The 26,635-nt window shown below is 39.0% G+C and overlaps 1 protein-coding gene across 4 annotated transcripts in view; it reads right to left on the minus strand.

The window, feature by feature from the left end:
* Window positions 1–26,635, minus strand: part of PARD3B (par-3 family cell polarity regulator beta) — a 926,621-nt gene that overhangs the window by 593,200 nt on the left and 306,786 nt on the right. For all 4 annotated transcript variants that reach the window (XM_087949489.1, XM_087949488.1, XM_026673207.2 and 1 more), the window contains exons 9-10: window positions 24,988–25,127; window positions 23,611–23,739 (exon numbers count right to left, since the gene is read on the minus strand). In XM_087949489.1, coding sequence (XP_087805615.1) covers window positions 23,611–23,739; window positions 24,988–25,127 — 269 coding nt within the window. The remainder of the gene's footprint in view (window positions 1–23,610; window positions 23,740–24,987; window positions 25,128–26,635) is intronic.

Below are 26,635 nucleotides of genomic sequence, written 5' to 3' on the forward strand. Positions count from 1 at the left end.
CTAGAATAAGTTTTGCTCAAAATTGGAAATTGGCTATGACCCCTTCAGAAAATATGATAATAAGATACATGAATGTGCTGAGATGGATAGACTAACTAAGTTGTTAAAAGATAACCAAGACAGTGAATATTACAAAACATGGGATATCTGGTACGACTGGATAAAGAAAAGGTGATATCTGATGACCTGGTAACATTTTGGAAAAATAAGGGTGATGTGTAAATAAATGTAAATAAACTATATGTATGCATATATAGAGTTTAAAATGATGAAGGAGTTATGACAATGTATAAACGCTATCAGAAGAAAAGTACAAGTGTATCTACTGCTTAAACAACGATGTAAAATGTAAATATGTTTTTAATTTCAAAAAACTTGAATAAATAAATTATTTTTAAAAAAAGACTTTGTATGGGACTTTAGAAGGGTCGCAAGCAACCTCATGAATTAGCCTGACAGAATACTTCTGCACTATTTCAAGAACGCTATTGACCCAGAAGTTAAAAAAAGCATGCCACATTAGAGGAATACCAGAGACGATACAGGATTGGTATGCAACGTCCCTCAGGCTGGACAGGGAAATCAACCCACAAAGAAAACCCCCTTCTGAAGGCCCTCCTAGGAGAACTGTGGCCAGATGGCCTCTGACCAGACCTGCTGAAGCTGGTCCTACCCAGCCCGCAAGGATTATAAAGTGCTATCAATGTGGCCTGGATGGCCATAGAGCAGCCGACTGTCTGGCTCCTGCACCTGTTCCACAAACTCTGCAACCAAGGCCTAGTACAGCTTCAAGGGGTCAAAGAAATCCACAGAAGCTTCCAGACACTAGCCGATTTGCTAAACACACTGTGGAAGACCCCCTCCACACAGAAGGGAGCAAGGAACTTTCAACCTGAGAAATTCTTCCCGGAGAAGCCAATGAAGAAGACAACCCCAGGGTGAGTGCTGCCACCACCCTGCTTTTACAGTTAAAGTGAAGTTGGTGGTGCCTGACACGGGGGAGGCAGAGGAGATAGAAGCTGTAATAGATACCGGGTGTTCCAGATGCCTTATTGGCCTCCCCCTCATTGAACAATTAGGAATAAAGACTAAAGCCCTGATACACCCAATCAGATTTGAACAAGTAGATGGGACTTAAATTGCAGGAGTTGCAGCTACCCAAATGACAGAGTTAATGAAACTAGAGATGGGCAGACACCGTGGTGAACTCACATATTTTGTAGTGGCTCCAAAAATGTCAGAATCTCTCATATTTGGACTTGCTTGGCTGGATAAATGGGCCCCTACCATCAAGTAGGAAGATGGATACTGAAAAATCATAATTGGGGTTGGCCCACTGCCCCCCTTCCTCCCACAAAGAAACTGCCACCAAACAGGGATCCACAACCAGAAGCAGCAGCCACTGCTTCAGACTCTCCTTCAGGTCAAAGTCCCTAAAGAATACAGACACTTGGCTGAGATTTTTAGTGAAGAGGAATGCAACATTTTAACCCTCCATCGAGCCACTGATTGTGCCATAGAGTTAGAACCCGGGAAAAAACTGCCAAAAGATGTATTCCATGACACCAGCTGAAATGACTGACTTGAGAAAATAACACAACAATTTGGACAGAGGTTTCATTGAACCTGCCAAATCTAGGTTGGCAGCCCCAGTACTGTTTAAAGAAAAAAAGTGATGGCGTCTTAATATTATGTGTGGATTTTAGGGGTGTGAATGCAGTGTGCATCAAAAACATGTGCCCCTCCCCCTCATGAAGGACTTATTAAATCACCTGTCTAAAGGCAAGGTCTTTACCAAGCTAGATCTAAGAGAAGCCTTGTACCAAGTTCACATAAAGGAGGGAGACGAATGAAAAACTGCCTTCAACTGCCCTCTGGGTAGTTTCCAATTCCGAGTCATGCCTTTCAGACTCCAGGACCCCCCAGCAGTATTTATGCAACTCATCAATGAAGTGTTACATCCACACCTGTACAAAGGGGTGCTTGTCTACTTGGACACCATTTTTATATTCAGTGAAACCATTGAAGAACATGTTAAATTGGTCAGACAAGTACCGAAAAATCTTTTAGCCGCCAAGTTATATGTAAAGCTGTCAAAATGCGAATTCCATAGTCATTGGATTACCTGACTACCGAGTGTCTAACTAGGGGGTTGAGATGGACCCTGGAAAAGTGAAAGTGGTGCTAGACTGGCAACCCCCCAAAAACACGTAAACAACGTCAAAGCTTTTTGGGTTTTGCAAATTTTTATAGACAATTTATTCCTTCATTTGCCGAGGTTGCCTTCCCTTTAACAGAGTTACTAAAAACTGGGCCTTCCCTGACCAATCCAAAACCCAATCAACCCTTTGCTTGGACTGTCAGAAATCTTTTGAAACATTAAAACACCTATTTGCCACTGAGCCTATCCTCCAGCACCCGGATCCGACCAAACCTTTTATAGTCCAAGCTGATGCTAATGATGTGGCTGTCATGGTGATTCTTCTCCAGAAGAACTCTCAAGACCAGCTAATACCTTGCACTTATGTCTCCAAAAAGTTGACAGACACAGAGCATAGGTTTGGGAAAAAGAGGCATTTGCCGTGCGATGGGCTTTACTATCTTGGAGACATTTCCTGGAAGGAGTGAAGGAGCCTTTTGAGGTGTGGACTGACCATAAGAACCTTGAGGCTCTAAAGACACCTCAGAAGCTATCACCTAAACAAGTCCGCTGGGCTCAATACTTCAAGAAATTCAACTTTAATATGAAAGATATCCCAGGGGGGAAGGACATATTGGCGGATGCCTTGTCAAGAAAACCCCAATTTGACAATTGCCGGGAAGAGGTAGTGCAAACTATGATATCAGAAGCCCAACACGCAGGCCAAGTAACCACCCAAGGCCAAGCCAAACGCAGTCCCAGATGCCTAGAAGACAAACTGACAACCGAGTTGAAAGCAGCACTTTTAACCGATCCATGGTTTATTGAACATCAACCTGATTTGACAATGAACGAAGAAGGATTGGCTTGGAAAGGAACCAAGATTTATGTACCCAATACTCTAAGACTGATGGTACTGAAATGTAGCCATGACTCGTGACTGGAGGGACACTTTGGGTTCTTAAAAACCCTATATTTAATTAGGAGACAGTTCTGGTGGCCAAAACTGAAAACTGATGTTGAGGACTATGTGAAAAGCTGCTCAATTTGTGCCACGATGAAACATAGAACTGGAAAAACCCCTGGCCTCCTTCAACAAGTAGTTGAACCAATGAAGCCGTGGGAAGAAATCACAATGGACTTTATTGTAGAATTACCTGAGAGTGGAGGGAATACAATTATTTGGACTGTTATTGGACTCTAAGCAAGCCCACTTTACAGCATGTAACGGACTACCGTCGGCTAAGAAACTTGTGAAATTGTTCGTCAAGCATATCTAAAGGCTCCATGGAGTACCTCGTAGAGTAATCTCAGACCGAGGTTACAGTTTACTGCTAAGTTCTGGAGGGAGTTTTTGAAGTCCATTGGGTCGTCCCAAGGACTTTCCTCAGCATTCCATCCTCTGTGCAACAGGGCAGCGGAGAGAGCGAACGCCATGGTGGAACAATACATTAGATGCTATGTAAATTATCAACAGGAGAACTGGGCGGAACTGTTGCCATTTGCAGAAGTTGCTTACAATAATGCAGTACACAGCAGCACAAGCTTGACTCCATTACAAATCAACACCGGCATGAATTTTGTCCCTATGCCAGAGTTACCTGGGGAACCCCCAACATCCATGTCTTTAACGGAGTGGATGGATTCATTAAAGAAAGGTTGGGAGGATACAAAAAATGCTTTAACTGAAGCTGCTGAGGATTATAAAAAACAAGTAGACAAACATAGATCCCTCCAACCACTGTTTAAAGTAGGAGACAGAGTGTTTTTGTCAACTAAATATCTCAAGTTGAAACTTCCCAGTAGGAAGTTGGTCCCTAAATTCTTGGGTCCATTCCCTATATATAAGATAATCAATCCAGTGACAGTCCAATTAAGTCTCCCTCGGCTGTTGGGGAAAATACACCCAGTGTTCCATAGTAGCATGTTGAAGCCTGCTGTAGGGTCAAATCTAAGGCCAATACCAGCAGCTTCCCACAAACCTCTGATCGTACAGGGTGAGACACATTATGAAATAAAGAAAATCCTCGATTTTAGATTACACCAAGGAAGATTACAATATTTAGTGTTACGGAAAGGCTACTGTCAGCTGGTGCTCCATTCAAAATCCAAGAAAGAAATAGTTAGACTCCATTAATCAGAGAAAAGATATCTTTTACCGGAAATCAAGTGGTAGCAACAAAAGAATTCTGAATCTGAGAAAATGGGCACGTAAATCACATATACAAAGTAATGGCAACATTCCCACCCCTAATAGTTCAACTGGCTCATTCAATTAAAAGTTGTGTATATCATCATGTGGGCATCTCCAGGTGGTGATGAGGCCTCTGTCATATTGGGCCTTGACATATTTTGATAGAGTTGCAACTGCGCATAGCATAGGATAGAAGCCTAAGCAAGAATCTACGCCCCCCCCAGCTTATACAGTTCTGGTTTGTAACACCTCCAGCTCACTTCCCATAACCATTCCCCCTCCTCCCCCCGTTACTTATGACAGCCGAAAGATGCAAAGCAAAGGGAGAAAATCTTGAAGGCTGACATCTACCATTTGTCAGACGCTACTTGGGTAAAAAGTTGGGATATACATGCAGATAGATTGGTTAACCAATTCCATGAGAAATTCCCTGACAAACCAAACGGTCCCTTTGGAGGGGAGAGAGGGGGTTAAGGGCATCACATTAACCCCTGGTTGTGTTTTGTTTATGATCTCTTCCAGAATGTGATTTTTTTCAAGGTGGGAAGCTGCCAGCTTTGGAAGCCATGTTGAGATTCGATGGTCCCACACTGCCACAAGCCTGAGAAAGTGGGGGGGGGGATTCAATTGAATATCTCTAAGTAGAGAAAATAAAATTCTTTTGTTAGTTCAAGGTCATTGGATATGATGCAGGATGAAATAAGGATATTACTTTAGGATGGATCGTGATTGGGCCATGTGATGTGATGAAGGCCAAGGGGGGGATGGATTTGTAGTTTTGAATATTGCAAGGAAGCCCAAAAACTTTCAGATTTGGGATTCCACAGATGTGCCAGTTTCTATCCAAATAAAGGTATCTTTGAGATATGTTTGTCTCAGAGTTATTGATTGGAATTCAGGTTTGTTGAAACGCGGACACTTAAATCATTAGAGATGAGTACTCCAAGGTCCTTGACAGGGTAAGGGTCATCTGCAAGGTCATGTCCGTCCAGCTTGTATTTTATTTTCTGATTTTTTTTTTGTCAATATGTAAGACAGAGCATTGGTTGGTTGAATTTGCCACTTGTTTGACCATTCTGACACATACTCAAGGTCTTTTTAAAGGATAGCAGCATTGTCGGTGGTGTTGAATTGTTTTACATCATCGGTGAAGAGAACGTAATTTACCTAAATAAACTTTATCTAAACAAGAAATCTAAGAGTAGATTACTGAGAGAACATGCTTTGCCAAAGGCTATTATCCCAACAGCAGATTTCAGTGGTCTCCCAAACTGAAAACTCTATTAAGTGTTCAACAAAAAAGCAAAACCAAAATTCTTCCATTGAATCAGTTCAGAATGAGCTTCATCAGCTTTAAATAGTCCATCAGGCTGGAAAGTTGTTTACTGAGTCTAGAGCAGCAGAAATCCACACTAGTTCAACCCTCCCGAAACAGGTATATTTTAAGGAAGCACAGATGTGTCTAATCTGCAAGAAAATAAAAGCATTACAACCATTTATTTCCTAAGCCTTTCCTGGGGGCATGGTTTGGCTCTCTAACAACTGAATTTCTCCTTATGATTCTCATACTGTGTACTGTGTACATGTCTTGTGTTTAGACCCAACAGATTGGGTCTAGAATCAATCTGTTCACTTAATTTGGGGTCCATTCACACAGTATTTTCAGGAATTGACAATCTTCTACATTCTAAGCAGCCTCTGATTAAGAGGAACCAATGATCTCCTGCCCACTGATTGGGAACTACTGGCTTCCTACCTCCTGGGATTATATTCTACTCAAACTACACAGTCCATTCTGTCAGGCACAGCCATAAACACTTTCAACCTTCATATTCTTTAGTTACATTGTAAGCATGAGTACTAAGTTGACATTTGCTGTCATGCCCCTGTCAGAGTCTGAATCCGAGAAGGAAGATGAACGGCTGACAGGGAGTGGGAGTGTGGCTGCGTTGGCTGTGGAGGAAACTGGGGAAGGGCAAAGTCCAGCTGGGCAGAGCAGGAGAGAGGTAGAACAATGGAGAGGGAGTTCAGAGAAAGACCGAGGCCCACCCCCTCTTCATCCTAGGGCACGCAGGGAAGACAGCAACATGGGTTTCATGGCTTACGGGGAGGAAAGGGCCATGATTCCCTTCATTAGCTACAGCTGGGAATGAAAGTTTAAAAGAAATGCATGCTGAGTGCAGCAGCTGCTGGGAGCAAATATGAATTTATCTTGTGTTGATTTTGCTTAGCTGTGTTCCTGGCGTCTTCCCAACCATGTTGAGTTATTGCGTGCCTTCATGTCTGGAATTCTTGCTCCTACTTTGTTGGAATAATTACCTCATTTTGCCTTGATTGGACTTATAGTTACAGTTTTTGTTGACCACATTTTGGACTTGATTCTCTGGAGCCAAAGGCTGTTCCTGGGAGAGGTTTTCTCCAGCAAGAAGGTAACCAGGACATTGGGGACAAAGTTGAAGGTACTAAAGGGACTCCTACTGATTATCTGACTATGTTGCCTTTGTGCCACGCCCCAGATCATCACATTTTGCTCGCAGCCCCTCCAACTTGCTTCTGTCTTACGTGGGGTGACTATGGATCAACTCAGAGCAGACAATGACCAGCTAGCCCAGCAGGTGGCTCTCTTAACTACGCAGGTTGCGCAGATGCAAGCTGTCTGGCCACGCTGCAAATGCCTGGTAGCGGTGCTGGATAAATTTGATGGCTCGCTGGCCCAATTTCCAGCATTTGGGGGGCAGTGCCATCTTTATATGAGCCTTCAGCTGGAGGACTTCCCCATTGACCAGGATAAGGAGTGTTTTTTGATTAGCCTGTTGTTGGGATCTGCAGCATGTTGGGCGACATCCCTGTTGACCCAGCCCAACCAGCTGTTGGATAATTATGCTGAGTTTTGCCATCAGTTATGGGCCATGTTTGAGGACCCTGTTTGGGCCCAAACGGCAAACAGGCGATTGAGAGAATTGAGTAGGGGCGAGGCTTGCTCACTGACTATATCCTGACCTCTGGCTCAGGACCTGCAATGGAATGAGGCAGAACTGAAGGCCTCCTGGATGAGCTGGCACGCACTGAATGCCCTCTCACCTTACAGGAGCTCATGCATCTGTGCCTTCGCATCAACACCAGATTTCAGCAGCAATGGGCATGATGATGGATGGAGGCCGCATCCGCTCCCATCAAGACGGCGCCCTTGTTGGTAGTGCCTCTGGATGAGCCCATGCAGTTTGGGGCTGCCCGACCTCATCTGACCCAATCTGAAAAGGATAGGTGTCGTTGTAACCGTCTATGCCTCTATTGCGGCAGCCAAGGCCATTTTGCAGCCAAGTGTCCTGCTAAGGCACCTAAAGCAGCGATGTCAGCAGTGGTGGGAAACGGGCATTGCCTGGCCTATGGGGTTCTATAGGTCAGGCTCCAGTGGCATCAGGGCCACCATCTCTGCCATCTCCATCTCAGTCATCTCGTGCTGACAGAGAGTGTGTTCATGCCTGGTCAGGGAGCAGTGGAGATCAAGGCCTTGGTCGGCTCAGGGGCCACGGCCAATTTCATGGAGGCTCATTTTGTCACACAGTGGTCCATTTCTCAGCAGCAAGTGTCATCCCCGGTATTAGTGGAGACGATTGATGGTCGGCCCCTTCATTTGGGACCTGTGGTTGCTGCAACCAAACCCCTTCACATGCAGATTGGACAGCATGTGGAGGAAGCCGTGTTCTATGTTGCCATAGTACCTCACTTTCCAGTGGTGCTGGGATTGGATTGGTTGCAGGCCCATGATCCGCAGATTGTCTGGTCGTCTGGAGCAATGCAGTTTCTTGGCAGGAAGTGTGCCACCCATTTCCTAAAAAGCTGTGCAGGGGGTGTGACTAGCCCTTGGACCTGGATCTACTTGCGGAATTGGTGGTCTTTGCTGATGTGTTTGGGGAGAAGGAGGCAGATCAGTTGCCCCCACATCGGTCGTATGACTGTCCGATTGACTTGCTGCCCGATGCTAAATTGCTGGTGGGTCGGATATACTCCCTGTTGGAACTGGAACTGGCCGCGTTGTGGGAGTTTATTGAGAAGAATCTCCAGAAAGGGAGATTCTACCTCCCTGTTGGCTGCACCAGTGCTCTTCATCAAGAAGAAATCGGGGGAGCTGTGCCTGTGCTCTGATTACCACAAGTTGAATGCAATCACAGTATGGAATCAGTAGCCACTTCCCCTCATCCCTGAACTGATTGAGCGGCTTCGTCAAGCTAAAATCTTCACGATGCTGAACTTGTGGGTGGTCTACAACCTGGTCCGAGTTTGTGACGGCAACGAGTGGAAGACAGCCTTCCAGATGTAGTACGGTCATTTTGAGTATACCTTTTGGCTTAACCAATGCTCCAGCTGTGTTTATGCATTTTATGCATGATGTCTTCCATGACTTATTAGATCAGTTTGTGGTCATTTACCTGGTGACATGTGCGTCTGGTGTTGAAATGCTTGTGAGATAACCTGTTCGCTAAGCGCGAGAAGTCCCAGTTCGCACAAACCATGATCGACTTCTTGGGTCATTGTATTTCACCTGCTAGTATGGAAATGGACTTGGAAAAAATTGAGTTGTTACAGGCATGGAAACCTCCACAGTGGGTCAAAGATGTGCAGCGACTGTTGGGGTTTGCAAACTATTACCGCACATTTATTCCCACTTTGCTGCCTTGACTACGCCCCTTTCTAATCTGCTCAAGAAAGGGGATGTCATGCCCTTGTTGGAGTCTGATTCTGAGGTGAAGATTGAGCAGCTGACAGGGAGTGGGAATGTGGCTCCAGTGGCTGTGGAAGAAATGGGGGAAGGGCACAGTCTGGCTGGGCATTCAGAGAAAGACCCAGGCCCACTCCCTCTTCATCCTAGGGCATGCAGGGAGGAACGGAGAAGAGAGCAATGTGGGTTGCGTGGCTTATGGGGGAGGAAAGAGCCCTGGTTCCCTTCATTAGCCACAGCTGGGAATGAGAGTTTAAAAACAATGCATGCTGACTGTGGCAGCTGCTGGGAGCAAATGTGAGTTTATCTTGTGTTGACTTTGCTTATCTGTGTTCCTGGCATCTTCCCAACCACATTGAGTTATTGCCGTGCCTTCACATCTGGAATTCTTGCTCCTGCCCTGTTGGAATAATTACCCCATTTTGCCTTGATTGGACTTATAGTTACAGTTTTTGTTGACCACATTTTGGACTTGATTCGCTGGAGCCAAAGTCTGTTCCTGGGAGAGTTTTTCTTCAGCCAGAAGGTAACCAGGACACTGGAGGCAAAGTTGGAGCTAATAAAGGGACTCCTACTGATTATCTGACTATGTTGCCTTTGTGCCACGCCCCGGGTCATCACATTTGCTTTGTATTGTTCCATCCCTTAAAATTAGAAAATCATTGAAAAATGTCAGACATCATTCAAAGCTCAGCAAATGGTTATAAAATGTTATACCCTAATATTAGAAGGGAACAGGAAAGTGGGACATGGGAGAAAGTCCTTCAAGATTTGGCTGCTGTATTCAAGCTGATGTTAGGTTCCCACCATCTGTTGCAAAGCCACTCCTTGATCTCCCAGAGGCAATGTGAGTGAGATGTGGTAGATGGGAAAATCAGCAAGTAATAGGAAGGTCTGCTCCAGGAGGTGAAGAACAAAACTTGGGGTGCAAGCCCCATATCCTTACCTCTCTCATAGCTTCTTTAGGCCACCTTACTAGATATGAAATGATTGTTTACTTTTCCCTACTATTCCATCTATACAAGCATGTTGCTTATGGTAATTCTTTGGAAATAAAGCTTCTTGATATTTGACATATATATGTCCAAGTATATCAATTCAAAAATATAAGGAATTGTATATTCAGTATCAATGATTTTATTATGAGTCATCGTGTAGTAGTTAGAATTCAGTACTCCAGGCTACTTCTGCTGATCACTGGCTCCAGCAATTTGACAGATCGAATCTCACCAGCTCAGCCTTCCATCCTTCCAAGGTAGGTAAAATGAGGACCCAGATTGTTGGGGGCAATATGCTCATTCTGTAAACCGCTTAGAGAGAGCTATAAAGCAGGGGTGGGATTCAAAATTTTTAACAACCGGTTCTGTGGGTGTGGCTTAGGTGGTGGGCGTGGCTTGGTGGTCATGTGACTGGGTGGACATGGCTTGGTGGTCATGTTATTGGCTGGGTGTGGCCAACTCAATATCATTCACATCGAGGCATGCATCTCCTTGTCTGGTCTCTCATGACTGTGGGGATGCTGCAACAGTTGTAAGTGTGAAAAATGGTAATAAGTCACTTTTTTCAGTGCCATTGTAACTTTGAATGGTCACTCCACACAAGCAAAGTACCAGTAAAGAAGGGGAAAAAAACTCCAGAGATGTTCCTGAGACAGGAAGTCTAGTCCTGCCAAGAATGTAATAAGAGTTAACTGAGAGGCAGTTTCTGTAAGCAACACCAGAATGTTTCCTTCCTGCCTTCCTTACAGGATTAGGCCAGTAATTTCTTCTAACAACTGGTTCTTCAAACTGCTTAGAATGTTAACAACCGGTTTTAGCGAATAGGTGCGAACTGGTAGAATCCCACCCCTGCTATAAAGCACCGTAAAGTGGTATATAAGTTTAAATGATATTGCTATTGCTATTAAATTTTTCATCATAGATTCATAATTTCAAATCGCCAGAAAATTCCAGTGACTATTGCAGTTGAGAACCTAAAATAATTACTTACTCTCCTTTAATGGAAAAACCTTAATCCTTTTCAGGATTTAAAAACCCTAATCTTACAATGAAAATTATGCTTTGAAAGCTGCCCCAAATATTAAAAGGGTATTAATGTATGTGAAGGTGAAACCAAAAATAGGTGAATATTATTATTCATTCAGACTACTATGGGTGTATGTGAATTTGTAAGCTGGGTTTGTATTCCCATTTATCTACAAAATTCAGTAAATATCTCTGGACCGGATTCTCTCCCTTTGCCAATCTATCTCACAGGACTATTTTAGAAGGGATTAAAATGAATGCTGTCTTGAGTTCTCAGGAGAAAAGATAGGATACGAATGCAATGATAAATATAACCATCATTAAAACAAAGGCTTGTTTCACACTATTATTGCTTAGAACATTTATATAGCTGGATTAAACTTGATAGTTTCTGCTAAGAGAGTCTTACTTTCTTTAGAGCAAGAATAAAAACAATACTTAAATTGATTTTTTTTAAAGTAGGCTCATTATCAATCTTTTTAGGAAATGATAAACTGATTTGAGTGGAACATTTGAATGTTTTTTCATTCTTTATATTTGTTTTTTAAAAAAGCAGAAACATATCAGGTTAATATTATCAGGTTAGTATCAAACTGTTTCTTACCCATTCTCATAATCTTTAAATTATTTTCAGAGAAGTCAATTTAGCATTTAGCTGAAAAACCAAATGTATTTTATAAAATATATTAATCACAAGGAAATCTGTAGACTCTGGTAATTAAGCAAATTAAAATAATCCTGAATTTTGGAACCCACTACTAACCCCAGCTGTTACATTGTCAATAGCTGGCATGCATTACCGTAACATTTGGCTAAGTGGATAATAAGAGGAGAGTTTGTGATTGATACCAATTTTATTTGCTGATCTCCTTTACAAAGGAGTTTTAATATTCTCTCATTCCTTTTCAAGCATTCTCAAACTATAATCTGGGTTTCACTGCTCTTATAATATGAAAACAGTTCATATGACAATTTGATATGTGTGTTTCCTGAACTTGTACTTAAGTAAGACCTATCCTTTAATCCAACCAACATTATCCTTTGCTATGCCAGAAATATTTATTTTATGTTCAGAAGTTCCCCCAAAATTGTTAAAGCAGTTCCAATTTGACACAGGAAGTAACTTTATTTAAATTTCCCAGGTCTAGGCTGTAATGATGACAACAAAAAAAAGTTAATGTTTTCTGTATATCTTTGCCACCATCTAAAGTTATTTGTATTTTTTGCAGTCCAGATATGATAGCCCTAGTTTATTTATACAGGTAGTACCCAGGTTATGATGACAATTGGGTCTGGCATTACTATTGCTAAACGATATCATAAAGCATGACATCACTGACACCATTCCTTAACAACAACAATCCCAGTAGTCCCAACTGCCATTGTAACTAAAGGAATTGTGGGTCATTAAGTGGGAAGGGTCAGGTAAGGAGCACGGGGATACTGTGGAGATGCTGCAAGGGGATGGTAAAGGCCACTGCAGGAGTTGGGGAAGGCCAGGAGAGAGCTTGGGAGACCTGAATGCAGGTGACACAAGAGCACTGGAGGACAAAGAGGGATGGTACAGCAGGGTGCAAGCACAGGAAAGCTGTGGGATGAATAGTGTGACAGGGTGCAAATGCCAGAAGGTCAGAGGGTGTCTGGTATGACATGAGCAGATGAAGGCTGGGGTGTGAATGGTACAGCAGGGTATGAGCAGCAAAAGACCAGGGGGTGGATGATACAGCAGAGTGGAAGTATTGGAAGGCTGAGGTACAGATGGTGCAGCATTAGTGGAGGAAAGTCAGAAGTGGATATGAGACACAGTGCAAGCCCAGGAACACTGGGAAGTGAATGGTGCAGCACAAACATTTGAAAGTCAGGGGTACTAACAAGAGCAACTTGTGACTCTGACCAATGGTGGTATTCTACCTGTTCAGCCCAGTTTGAGCAAACCAGTAGTAAAAAATGTTACCATTCAGCCAAACCAGTAGTAAAAAAACAGCTCCCAGTTTGGCCAAACTAGTATTATTTTTTCTTTCCTCCCAATGATTTCCTCCCAATGTTCCAATCATCAGCTGTGCCGGGATCCCCCTCACTGTCTTACTGCTTTGCCCAGGAGGCTTCCCTGAGGCCCAGGAGGCAAAAAAAAAAACAAAAAACAGAATACAGGGTTGTTGTTTTTTGCTGTGTGCCCTCCCCACACTCTGTTTTTTGCCTCCTGGGCCTCAGGAAAGCCTCCTGAGAGCAAAAACGGCCTCCCAGGAGGCTTCCCTGAGGCCCAGAGGCAAAAAAAATGGGGGGAGTGCTGCTGCTGCTGCAAAAAGAGAGAGAGAGAGAGAGAGAGAGAGAGAAGAAGCCACGCCCACACAGTCACATGGCCACACCCGCCTATCCATGCCCACATAACTCGTAGTAAAAATATTTGCATCCCACCCCTGCCTCTTACTGACTTTCCCATTGTCTGTGCTTGTGGGAAGTCAGCAGGGAAGGTGACAAATGGCAATCATGTGACCACAGGATGCTGCAAATGTTTAAGTAGGAGCCAGTTGCCAAGCACCTAAATTACAATCATAGGGAAGGGGGTGCTGCATCAGCCAGAATTTTAAGGACTGGTCGTAAGTCCTAGTTTTTCAGTGTCATCACAACTTTGAACATTCTCTGAAGAATGGTCTGTTAGTGAGGACTACATATGTAGGTGTATATCTACATGAGCTATAGCTAATCAAGATTGTTTCAAGGTCAAAAAGTGGGAAGTGGTTAGTGAAAATGCAAAGGAATCATAAAATATGAATATTGAAATACATTATTAGCATAAAAGAAACTATGCTGTTGCACAAAATAGTGTTATATGTGATTAATACTTACATATTTATTTAAAAAGGGCAATATATTTGTCTTTTGTGTATGCAATATTCCTAAAACTGCATTATCTACTTATAAATATAATCTGTAAAAAATAAAACCTTAAAACAAGTATGAAAGGGGTTCCAGTTTGTCAGGCTTCGGAGGCAGCAGGAATTCGCGTTTGTGCGCGATCCCTGCTGCGCTCACTGCTGGAGTGCCTTCGATCCAATTGGATTGGGAGGCTATAGTTATCCTGTAGGGATAACTGAAGAGAGGGGAGATCCGGGCAGGGGTCTGGGGATATCGCACCCCCCTTCCCCAGCCGACTTAACTCCCTTTTCCAAAGGTGGTGGAGCGGCGGTCAGCAATGGCCACCACAAAGAACCTCTCAGCCGGACAAGTTTTGTGCAGGAGGAAGTGAAGAAAGGGAAAGCTTTTGGCTGAACCGGGACGACAATCAACATCTGAATACCCTGGAACTTTGGCTCTTTAAGTGATATATTGTTTCCCAGAAGATCATAAAGCTGCGGTGGAAAGTAAAAGGGAAAGCTTTTTTTTTCTCCTCACTCTCCTTCCCTATGGAGACAGCAGATGAAAATCGGAAATACCCGCTTTGGCAGCAGAAGGTACTAACTTTGAAAATTAAAGCCAAGGGGACATTAGATTTCTAAACATTTAAACATTTAAAACATTTAAAAATTAAAATCTTTTTGCTTTAAGTGGGAAGGAAGAGAGGTAAATGATTTATACCAACGTTTGTTGAAGGAGATTGCTTGGAGTTTTATAAGATCAGAGATTAAATTGCAATAAAACTTCCAAAAAATACCTTGGAATTGTGTAATTGAATTCTACCCCAGGAAGAGAAAGTAGAAGAAAGTGCTAAATGAAACAGACTGTGCTGATTGTGCTGACTTTGATTGCTTGATGACTTTGAGACTTTTGTGAACTATCTTTTGAAAGACTAAGAAAACATTTGGATTGTTTAATTTTTTTTCACAATGGTATCTGTTGAAGAACTGAAAATGCAATTTGAAAAGTTAAGAGAAGAGAAAGAAGAAGGCAAGGGTTCCTTCGGATCTATTCTTCGCTTCTTAGAAATGGCGATTTCTACTTATCAGGAAATGCAACAAGAAAAAGGCTGGGATGATGAAGAAGAAGCCATCTTTAATGGACATATGATTTTAAATGAGAAAGAAAAGGGTAAAAAGGAAAAGAAAACTGAGAATTTAAGTTCTAAAAAAACAAGCAAGAAAGGGAAAAATAAGGTGAAAAATCGATATAATGTCAGAAAGCAACAGAAAAGAGGAATACAACAGAGAGGGGAGACTAAAAGGCTGGAGATTAAGAGAGGGGGGTGTAAAAAGGCTAGATTTGACAAGAAAGGAAGGGAATAAGTGAAGTTATAAAGGCTTAAAACAAGATGCTAATAAACAGGTTTTTTTCAGAGATAAAGGGTAAAATATAATCTAAAAAGAGATTCTGCAAAAGTACATAAGATTGTATTGTAGTATTTGTATTTGAAATAGAGTTAGAAAATTGGAATAACATATGTGTTAATAGAATATTGTAGGGAATGTGTAAAATGTCTAAGATTTAATTAATAGAGTTTAATTAATTAATTTGTTATGGAACATTATTTTTAATATACTATAAGCTCATTATGTTTTATATTTTAAAATGTTATGTAGAATGTACTAAGCAGAATCAGAATAGAAACTATGTATTATTTTAAGTGTTAAATTTGGGGGAAAGATAGAAAGGTGTCATACTTCAACCAGTGATTACAGGAAACAGTTTGTGTTAAAGAGAAAAGATAAATAGATAATTGAAAAAGAACGGACAAAAGATACAAGTATAATGATTTAAATTGAGATTAAATAAATAAAATAGAATTAAGAGAGTGAAAAGAGGGGAGAAGACATATAGAAAATATAGAATGTTAAATAAGATATGAAATAGTATATAAGGTGAGCATGAATTTGATTTATGTCTGTACAAAAAGTTATAACCCGGGGTTAAGCCGCTTTCTAAAAAGAAGTTTTATGTTTTTATGTTATGTACTTTGTTTATGTTTGTTTATCGAGGATTAATGATGTTGGATAAGAACATATGAAACAGTAATAATATGAAATATAGTAATATGAAATACATGAAAGTATAAGTTTAATGAATAAAATTGAACAGAAATAAAGGAAGAAACAGTGACAAGTTGGAAAAGAGTAATAAGATATGAAGTTGAATATATAAGATGCATATTAAATTGTGTGTGGAAACGTGATAATTTAGAATTATGTTATACTTAAATAAGATGTTTTATTTGTTTTGTTAAGCAGTTTTTAGAAAAGATGTTCTATGTTCTTATGTTTTATGTTTTGTTTGTCTGTGTATTGTCTTTGAAAATTAATAAAATTTGTTAAAAAAAAAAACAAGTATGAAAGATTGTAAAGTTATTTGCAGAGCAGACTGGACAACTGTAACTCTTAAAATGTTGCTGAATTATAACTGTTAGCAAACCAACCTAGCAGTATAAATAGTGAATACTGGGAGATTTATTTTAGGAATGTCTGAATGGTCACTAATTCTCATTATTAGCCTATTAGCCACTGCTACCATAAGACTGCAATCAGTAGATATTTCTAGATTTATGGCTATTCATTCAATGACTGTTTAAAGTTATGATAGTGCTGAACAAAAGGACTTATAACCTGTGTCCTGCAGTGTCCCAAGAACCATGTGAACAAAATTCAGATTTAATCTCATTTACACCTGGAAGGACACTTATGACCACACGGACACCTCAACTCTCCCCATCCACCTATTTCTCCCTCAATCTATGCTGCTTTGGCCACCCTATATAGTGGCACTCGACAATCCCATGATTGTGGCCGAAGTAGGGGCTCAGGGTCTTTAGCAATCAGCATATTTATGCCCTTTATTTTCCAGATTTTCTCCCCTGAACATACTAACCAGGCTAAATTATCCTACTGCTCAGAAGACCACTCAAGTAAAAAGAACAAAATCTGTATTATTCCTTCCATTTATTTTTTTCCTGTAAAATGTATACTTGTCTTATGACAACAAAAAATAGACAATACTATATTTAAAATGAAAATCAAGACTACTACTAACATTTTAGCACACAATGTCAAGCATCCTAGTTTCAGATAGCAGATTTAAACCATGTTGCAGTATGCTTAAGCAACCTAAGCAATTGAGCCTTTTTTCAGCCAATAAGTTATTAAACGTGTTCTGTTATATTGCTGTAGAATGAGTAAACAGAGCTATATTTTATATTGCATTAGAATTCAAATATCTTCATTATTATGAGGCCTAACACCTGTGCATCACTCTTTGAAAGAAATAAAAAGCAATTTAATTGAAGGCCAGATTGAAACTATCCAGTGTCCCTGCCTTTTGAGATTGCAATTAAACCAGTGAGGAGCAACTTGTCCTCTTGAAAGATAATTAACCCTTAGTTCATGGATTAAAATTTACACCTAGAAATTATAAATATAACTATGATTCTAAGTGCCTTTGCTTACTCATATAAAAATGCAGTTTCCTAGAGTGCTTTAAAATGCAACCGTGAAGCAGAGGAGTCACTGTTTATAATCTAGTACTAGTAAATATACAACAATTACAGAAAGGTAGTCAGCCTCCCAAATATTTTTATTTTCAGTACAACCCCACTTTCTAGCCTAGTGCACCATGAGAGCAAAATTATAAAGACAACAATCATCTGTTCAGGTGAAACCATCATGGTAAATATACTTATTCCTTTTTATTTTACCACTGTTCAGTTGGGCTTCCTCATTGCCCGGGAAAACTGTCTGAAATAGTAAACCATCATTTTGTGTTATGTATATTTATTTGTGTATCTATCCAAATCTAAACATTATCTAAATATGACCCAATCCCCATATATAGCTAAACTGCCCAAATTTAGGAACAAAAACTGACAATAAATTAAAGAAAACAAAGCATATACATTAAAATTGATGAGAGAGAAAAAAAATAAAAATATTTAAAAGCAAAAATCTGAATGAACCCGAGTCTTAAATTGCACCTATGAACAATGGAATAATAAATAATCCATACAGGTTTTCCACACAATAGATGCCACATCCAGGAAACTTCACAAATTTTTATGTAATGGAGCAAGTTACTTTTCTAGTGATCAATATAGGATTTTCAAATAATCTATTTTTATATAAAAATTTTATATCAGTTTTCCACATTTTAAAAATATCTTTTTTAGTGAACAGCATGATTCCAGATTTTCACATTTCTATACAAACATGACTTTGATTACATATTTATCTTTCACATTTAGTTTCAGAATCCCTTGCAGAATCCCCTTTCTTAATATTTCAGATTCTCCTTGCAGAATCCCCTTTCTTAATATCTTATCATTACTTTACATATTTTCTATTAATTTTCTCAAATACTTTCCTCAAGCTTATTTTATAAATTTTCAATTCATTTCTTAACCTATTTCTTTTAACTTTAAGTATTTCTTATAGCTTCATATTTGTTGTGCTTTATACCTTTATCTGTCATGTTTGCAATTTCATTGCATATTCTTATTTCATCATTTCATCATTTCAAAAATTCCATCTCAGTTCAAACATTTAAAAAAAAATTCCCCCACAATTACCAATTAGAGTGTGCCACCCCTATACCTTATATATCATTTAATTAATTTCCCTTTCCATTCCAATAATGATTTAACTTTTTAATTATCACTTTAAAAATTAATTACAATAATCTCCTAACAACTACATTACATATATACCTTTTAAGTCAGGTTCTGCATGGTACTTTCCACATCAAAAACATTTATAATTTCAAAAAGAAAAATTAATGTATTTAATTTATTAAAATGAAAGATTGCAACTGATACTTTTTTGTTATTGGAATACTTGTTTTTTGTTAAAATTTCATTTATTTTACACCTCATCACCTTGCAGAATCCCCTTTCTTAATTCTTAATTAACCATTGTCTCTATTTCTTTTGAATAAACACTTTATTTTCATTTCTGTTCAAAGTCAGATTCTGCATGGTACTTTCCCTTTCAATTACATTAAAAACATTTATAATTTCAAAAAGAAAAATTAATCTATTCAATTAATCATAAAAACTGATACTACTCTCATTACAGCAATCTTCATAATTCATTTCAACTATATTCTATACATTCATTAAACATAATTAATAAACTTATCATAATTTCTTTTTTTTCACATTTATTCCATTTATCTTTGTATATAGTTTAACAAAAAACAAGCATGCCAGTAACAAAAAAAAATCAGTTCCAATCTTTCATTTTAATAATCTGTATTTTCCTACTTTCTAAATAATTCGTTACTTCTAATACATTTATTCTACATCTCATCATCTTGCAGAACCCCCCTTTTAAATTCTTAATTAACCACTGTCTCTGTCTTTTGAATAAACAGTTTCTTTTCATTTTTGTTCAATTTCTGTATTTCTTTATTTCCTGGTTCTGTTTCTTTTTACTTATTTTTCCCTTCATATTTCCCCTCCTTTTCTTACTCCAATTTTTTATCCCCCTCCCTCTTTAAGACTTCCTTCTGTTTTTCCATTTTCTGCTGTTTCCTTTTACTTTGTTTGGTTTTCAAAATATTCCCCTTTTTGACTGCCTCCTCAAATCTCCAGTTTTTAATTGCCATTCTTCTCACCCTTTGCTTTAATATTCATTGCTCCAATTGTTCATTTAAGATGGCCTCTTCTTTAATCATCTGCTCCTCTTCTGGCACTCCTTGTTGTTCTTCATGCTCTAAAATCATCATTTCTAAAAATTGTAAGGCAAAACCAAATGACTTGCCTCTTTCTTGTAGCATCTATCATATTTCTTAGTTCCATTTTTAATTCCAAAAAAAGTTCTGCTATTTTTAAACACTTCTGTTATATATCTTCAATTCTGTTATATATCTTTACTTTTTATGTCCACAATTATCCAGTAATTTGATTCAGCCAATGTCTATAAAGTTTATTTCCAACGATCAGCTTTTATTAATTCCTTTTTAGGTTTTCCCAGATTCATCAAATAGTTCAATGTCCATAAATTTAAGTTTATGCCCAAAACCAAACAATCCCAAGATAGTTTCTTCCTGCTTCTTTCTTTGTTTTCATATTCAATATTCCACTTTCATTTTCCAGGGTCTCTATTTAAATTGTAACAAAGTTTCACTTACTTTGTATCAAATCCAACTTTTAGAAGAGCCAGGTTATAAAGAGTCACAAATAATTTCTTTAACCACTAGATGACACTCTCTGTTATATCCAAATTCCGCCCTTTTTTCTCCTCGCCTTTTCTCTCTATTTAGGGCTTTTAAAATTCAAAGTTCCAATAAGTCCAAATATCAATTACTGTTTTTTATTTTTTCTTTGACACGTTCAAGTTCAGCTTTAGTTATGCCTGTTTAGTGCCAAGATCATATATTTATCCAATTTAAACAAATATCTTCTTCTTCCTCCTTTCAAAGTTCAAAGCCATTTTCAACTGTCAAAATTTTTTTCTTTACTTTCTCTGGTCACCGCTTTAATTATCTCTCTTAAAAATTCCTTAAAATTTTAATTCCGGGGTACCTTGAGTTTAAATGTTGTGCCTGATGAGCTCAGTTTTCATGCTGTCCTCTTCTTCACCGCTCCTGCACAATCTTGTCCAGGTTAGTTCTTCCTCTTCAGGGTGGCCATATTTGACCACCACTACAGCCATTTTCGGAGGGGAGTAGAATGCCTAGCCAGGGAGAGGAGATGCGGCTCCCCTTGACCCAGTTGGCGGTCTCCCCCTTCTTCACCACCCTTACAGGGTGGTTCTGGTCCCAAATGCAGGTGATTGGGGCCCTCCGATGGGAGAGCATGGATTGAAGCTGCATACAATCGCGGTTTCTGGTCCGTCAACGAGGAAGACATCACCGGAAGTCACAGTATTTTCAAAGAATCTTGATTAAGATTAATTAAAAGTAATTTTAAAGAACTCTGAAGATTGATTAGAAACAAGAGGATAGAGAACAATACAAAATATTTCTTATACTTTTTTTCCTCAATGTTGTGGTTTGCCGGCAGTAGGTGCGGATGGCTGAGGTCTCTGACAGCGAGGACTCGGATGAGGGGCCTGCATGTGATACAGGGATGGGGCCAGGACTATCAGAGAGTGGGGTACTGCTTTCGGAGATTGTGGAGTGTAGCAGCAGTGATGCAGAGGACCCTGAGGAGCCTGTGCCCAGTGTGCATGTGTGCAGGGCTGCTCGAAGGAAAGAGCAACTGCAGCAGCATGGGCGACTCGGGAATAAGGCTGTAAGGTGATGGCCCCTCCATTAAGGGATAAAAGCCAGCCCTCAGGGATTCTTTGCAGGAAGCAAAGAAGTTCTTGCACTTCAAGTCCTCCTGGAAGTTTGGTCTATCCTGGTTTGTTTTCAGAGACTTTTGGCTTTGAATATTTCCTTGCACTTAATCTTGTGTTCTTGGCAGGCTTGCACAACCTTCACAGGGTTTGCTCTTATCTGGGACAATTAGTTTTAATAGCGCTTTGCTGTGAATGAACAGAATTTACAGAGACCCATTAAAAAGGTTTTGCCTTTATCTATGTTTTGCATTTTTTGATTTGAACGAGGCTTGGGTCAGAACACTTAAAGAAGACTGAGGGATGAAAAAAACAATAGTTTGGTTTCTAATTTGGTTGTCTTTCCCCTAAGCCTAAACCTAGGTCAGGGCTGAATCCAGGAGTTCATAGTAGGGGTGGTCTGGTCCCTGGTGGAAAGGGTCAGATTAGTTTTATATTGCAGTTTTTATTAGTTGTTGTGAGCCACCAAGATTCATTGTGTGATATTAGATGGCTTTATCATTTCAGTAAAAAAAAATGAATATTTTGAACTACATTGCCCACTAGCCTTAGCTTTTCCTCCCTCCTGGCATTCATAGATTGTTCTGAAACTGTATAAAAAGGAGCCTTTTTGTCAAGTAGAGATCTTTGTTACAAAGATCAACAGTAGAGGCTCTCCTGAAGAGAACTAACAGGAAAGAGTCTTCTTCAGGGTATGGAATACACTTTGTAAAGGGATGTGTTTGGCTACCACTCTTTCAGTAATTAGGTAGATGAAAAAACTGCTTCATTTTTGCCTTCATTTTTAATTGTTAATTATTTTAATTAGCTTTGATTTTGGCATTGGTTTTAACTGTTTCATTTTATTAAAATATTATATTGCATTGTTGCATAATCATTATGTGGAGGGAGGGAGTACCTCCCCCTAAAGATACTGCTCATCTAAATAAAGCTGCCAACTAGCAAAACTACAAGAGAAAATACAAGATAAAACTGTTTTTCAAATTTCAAATTTGGCTTAAATCTAGCATTTTTCAGACAAACAGCAAATTCCATTATCACTCCATCAAAAAGATTTAAGTTCACTGCAGTCTAGACTTAACAAAATTTCATACATACTTACATATAAACATAAATTAAATCACACTGTAGAATGTCTACTTTTTTTTGTAGGCATAGTAACCTCTCATTACAAAGGTCAGTCCAAAATAGACTGAAATGCCAAAGGAGGGAAAACAAATAAGCAGAAATAATGGGAAGAAAAGCATGCCCAAGTCATTGATATACAGTTTTAGATGATTTCATATAATGGTAAAAACAATAAAGTAAAAGCTATTTCTTGAGAAATAGAAAAGGAAGAGTCTTACTGGAGTTTATTTTCTCACAAGAAGAGAGAATGAGATAAAGACAGGATGTACTGGTCTTCCTTTATGCTTTATGTTTAAAGTATTTTTTAAGACTCAAAACAATAAAGAGTAAATCAAGAGATTGACATTTTTTCTGAGATGGCAATTACTCCAGAAAAGTTATCTTCTGAATAGCGACATACTTTTCTGTTTAGGCAAGGCAATTTCTAATTGTTACAACTGTTTTTGCATTAGATCATTGGCAAAGTAACACCTGAGAAATTATGAAATATTTTAAGCATTACATCCTTACATTTTAAAATATAAGGTTACCCTATTCAGATTCAGTATAACTTGGTATGTTGTTGGTGAGACAATTGTTAAATATGTTTTACTCCATTTCACACCTTTCCTTGCCACATGATTGTTAAGTGAATCTGACTTTCTCTATTGACTTTGTTTGTCATAATGTTGCAAAATTTCATAAAATGACCCCAGGACACTGCAACCATTATAAATATGAGTCAGTTGCCAAGCATCGGAATTTTGATCACGTGAGCATGGGGATTCTGCAATGGTCATAAATGTGAAAAATGGTCATAAGTCATGTTTTTCAGAGCCATTTTAACTTTGAACAGTCACCAAAAAATGGTTGTAAGTCAAGGACTAAATAAGTGTCTGGACAATTCTATTGAGGAATAAGTTGTACTACACTACATGTTAACAGAATGAAAGGCAATCACTCTTGCTAATAACAAAAATTATCAAACTAGTATTTGAAAAAAATCATAAATACTTCTTAACATTATATACAATCAGTTTATATAACTCCTAATTTTAGTAGTACTACGGTACATTATTTTATGTCTTCATCTAGACAAGAGAATTCCAACTTCTTATTCTGATTGTCAAACAATTTTGTAACCTCATAAAATCTTCATTAAATTAACATTTTCAACTACTTAATAAACAGTGATACTTTTCCACACGTTATTTTACAAAGAGTATTACCAGTTCTCGGGGCAGAAAGGTTTCTTCCTGGCGACCAATGACCAGGGAAACAATCTCTCCTTGTTTTGTGCTTCTTAGAGTAGCTACAAGTTCTTCTTGAGTTCTGCCAGTGATATCTCTACCATTCACCTAATAACATCATAAACGAGCAAGTTAGCAAAAATTGTTAACAATATATTATTAAATATTGAGCAATTTAATCCACATAGTATGAAATTGAGATTGGGGCCTAAACCATCTGAGCAATCCATCTTGCAGATGTTTCAAAGTTTCTTTCCCTTCTTTAGCAGTGAGCTCTATATCTACTGATATTCCCTGCAAGAATACTACTTCAACCCACCCCATCCTCCAATGAAAGAAAGCACAGGGCTATTGAAGGGTTGGTTATGGTTGCATTGGATAAAACTCAAGGAAAATCCTGATGAAGATATAAGAATGGAGCATTAAATTTGCGTATCACAGAAGACATACTTCAAAATATTTCTCACCCAAGCCAAATGTTGTCACAAAGATTAAACTTGAATGTTGATTTCTAATTCTCTCTAACAATGTCATTTTATTTAAATATGATTTCACTTCATTCAGAACTGCAGATTACCTTCCCCAAAAATATGATTGGGTCTTATTTTGGAGCATTTGGGCTTATTTTCCTATTAGGTCTTATTTTGGGGAAAACATGTTATCTATTTGCCTTTTGTCAAGTAAAGTATGGTGAATTGCTACTGAAGAAAGGGTCTTTCCAGATGTAGCATTTTAAGTATACCGAGAGAAACTTGCTTTGTGCTTTTTTTCACATTATGTGAGAAACATATTTAACAAATATATCCAAAACCTGTTTAAATATTGTTGGGAAGGTTTTCTTTTACAGAATAATTTTATCGGTTTCAATAGATCCTGATAATCAATATCATCCAAAATGTCTGATTGGTTGAACCTTAAACTTGGCATATTTAGGAGGAGATTTACATCTCTTAGATGTGGGATATCTAAGGAGCATTTATTACTTCTGAATTCCAAATTCTCAATTTTGGTCAGCCAAATTTTAAAAACAAAAATGGGAAAGTATCATGAATTTAAGCATAGGTTTTGAATATCCAAGAAGCCTGACCTAGAAGCTAACAATTATCTAGAGCAATAGGGCAAGAAGATGATAACCTTATTTTGTTTAAAAAATGCAGTATGTAGTTATATTTGCAAAATTATACTTGCAAAAATGCAAATAAATTGGTTGTTATGAGTATTTTATAAGTCACTTGAGCCTATGTTTTACATTAAACAGGTTTTATCAGTCAAAAAAGTTTCATATAATGGCCCTCACCAAATACTGTGTTTAATTAACTTAATAGTAAGATATGTGCTGAGGAATAGATTTCCAACCTCCAGTATTCTGTCTCCTGAATGCAAACGGCCATCTTTAATTGCTGCACCTCGAGGCAAAATATTCTTTACAAATATAGGGCCAGGACCGTGTATGGAGGAGTCCCTGGTGACCACTGTAAAACCTAGTCCTTCAGGTCCTAAAGAATAAAAGAAGTATTTGTAAATATGAGGCAACCAACAAGTAACAGGGCTGTTCTCCAAAGTTTTAATATTTAATATTTATATTAAAAATGGGTTTGTTTTCAATTAGATAAGAATAGTAGGATCCATTCTTTGTTTTAGTGCTGAATTAAGACACACTGTTCAGCTTTTCTGTGCAGCAACAGTTTCTTTCATCTGATTTCTTCAAATTCAACATTAATTCTTTAACATATGCTTCCCCACTTCCATTCTATACATTGTTCTTATGTAAAGCATGCAGTAACTCAAGGAATGAACACAAGCTTTAGTGATATATTACATTAGAAAAGGTCAAAAGAACAGGAAAAAAAATATCTGGAAGCATTTTCTAACCTGCATAAAGAATAGGGATTTCTTTCATCCCAACTTTATTATTTTTATTAAGGCAGCAAATATACATAATATTCCTTCCTCTTACTAGTGAAGTGAATAAGCAGAGAGAGAGTGTGTGTGACTGACCCAAAATCACCCACCTGGTTTCATGTTGAAGGTGGAATTAGAACATATAGACTGCTGGTTTTGTAGCCTGTATATTAATCACTGGACCTAATTGACCAATTTTTTACATTATTATTAGTGTGCAGTATTCAAGTCCAAATGGGCCAAAACGCTTCAGCTCTGGTGTGGCCACCCTCACTGAATCTATTGGTGGCTCCTGAAAGGAGCTTTCCCTTCACTTGGACTTTTATGGTAGGCTTGTGGACTCAAAAAAGTATTTGCTTGAGTCCAGGAGACACTGCAGAAGTGGCAACCACAGGCTAAACATTTCCATAACTGAAATGAGCCTCATGTACAGTAGCTGTGTAAGTCTGGTGCAACAACAGTTATAAATGGATTGCCCCAGGGGTGGGATTCTACCGGTTTGGACCAGTTCTATAGAACCAGTTATTATGATTCTGCGCAGTTCAGAGAACCAGCAAATTGTGCCCTGGCTGGCCCCACCCCTCTCTGCCCGCCCCTCCCCTCACTGCCCAGTCAGTCCTTATCATGCATGCACATCGTGGACATGCCCGACATCACTGACTGTGTTCTCCCCACCCAGTCACTCCTTAAGGTATTTATTTCCCCGCCCCACAACGATCAACTGTTCCAATGATCAGATATGCCGGGACCCTCCTCGCTCTCTTACTGCTTCACCCAGGAAGCCTCACTGAGGCCCAAGAGGCAAAAAAGGGCAGGGGGGAAGGGCAGGGGTGTGTGTTGGCTGCCCCTCAATGCTCCATTTTTTTTGCCTTCCTGGCTAGCAAAAATGGCCCCTCCGAAAGCTTCCCTGAGGCCCAGGAGGAACAACAAAAAGCGGGGGGGTTGCTGCAAAAAAAGTAGAAGCCACGCCCACCTAGCCATGCCCACAAACCAGTTGTTAAAAATTTTGAATCCCACCCCTGGATTGCCTACATTGTATCTGAAGCACCTTTGCTAACTTTAGATCTGAGTATCTTAGAGTAGACTCCTAACTTACACACAA

This window comes from Notechis scutatus, chromosome 1 (assembly GCF_049901735.1).
Source record: "Notechis scutatus isolate UNSWTSFEM ecotype Mainland chromosome 1, rNotScu1.2, whole genome shotgun sequence".
NCBI classification, from domain to species: Eukaryota; Metazoa; Chordata; class Lepidosauria; order Squamata; family Elapidae; genus Notechis; species Notechis scutatus.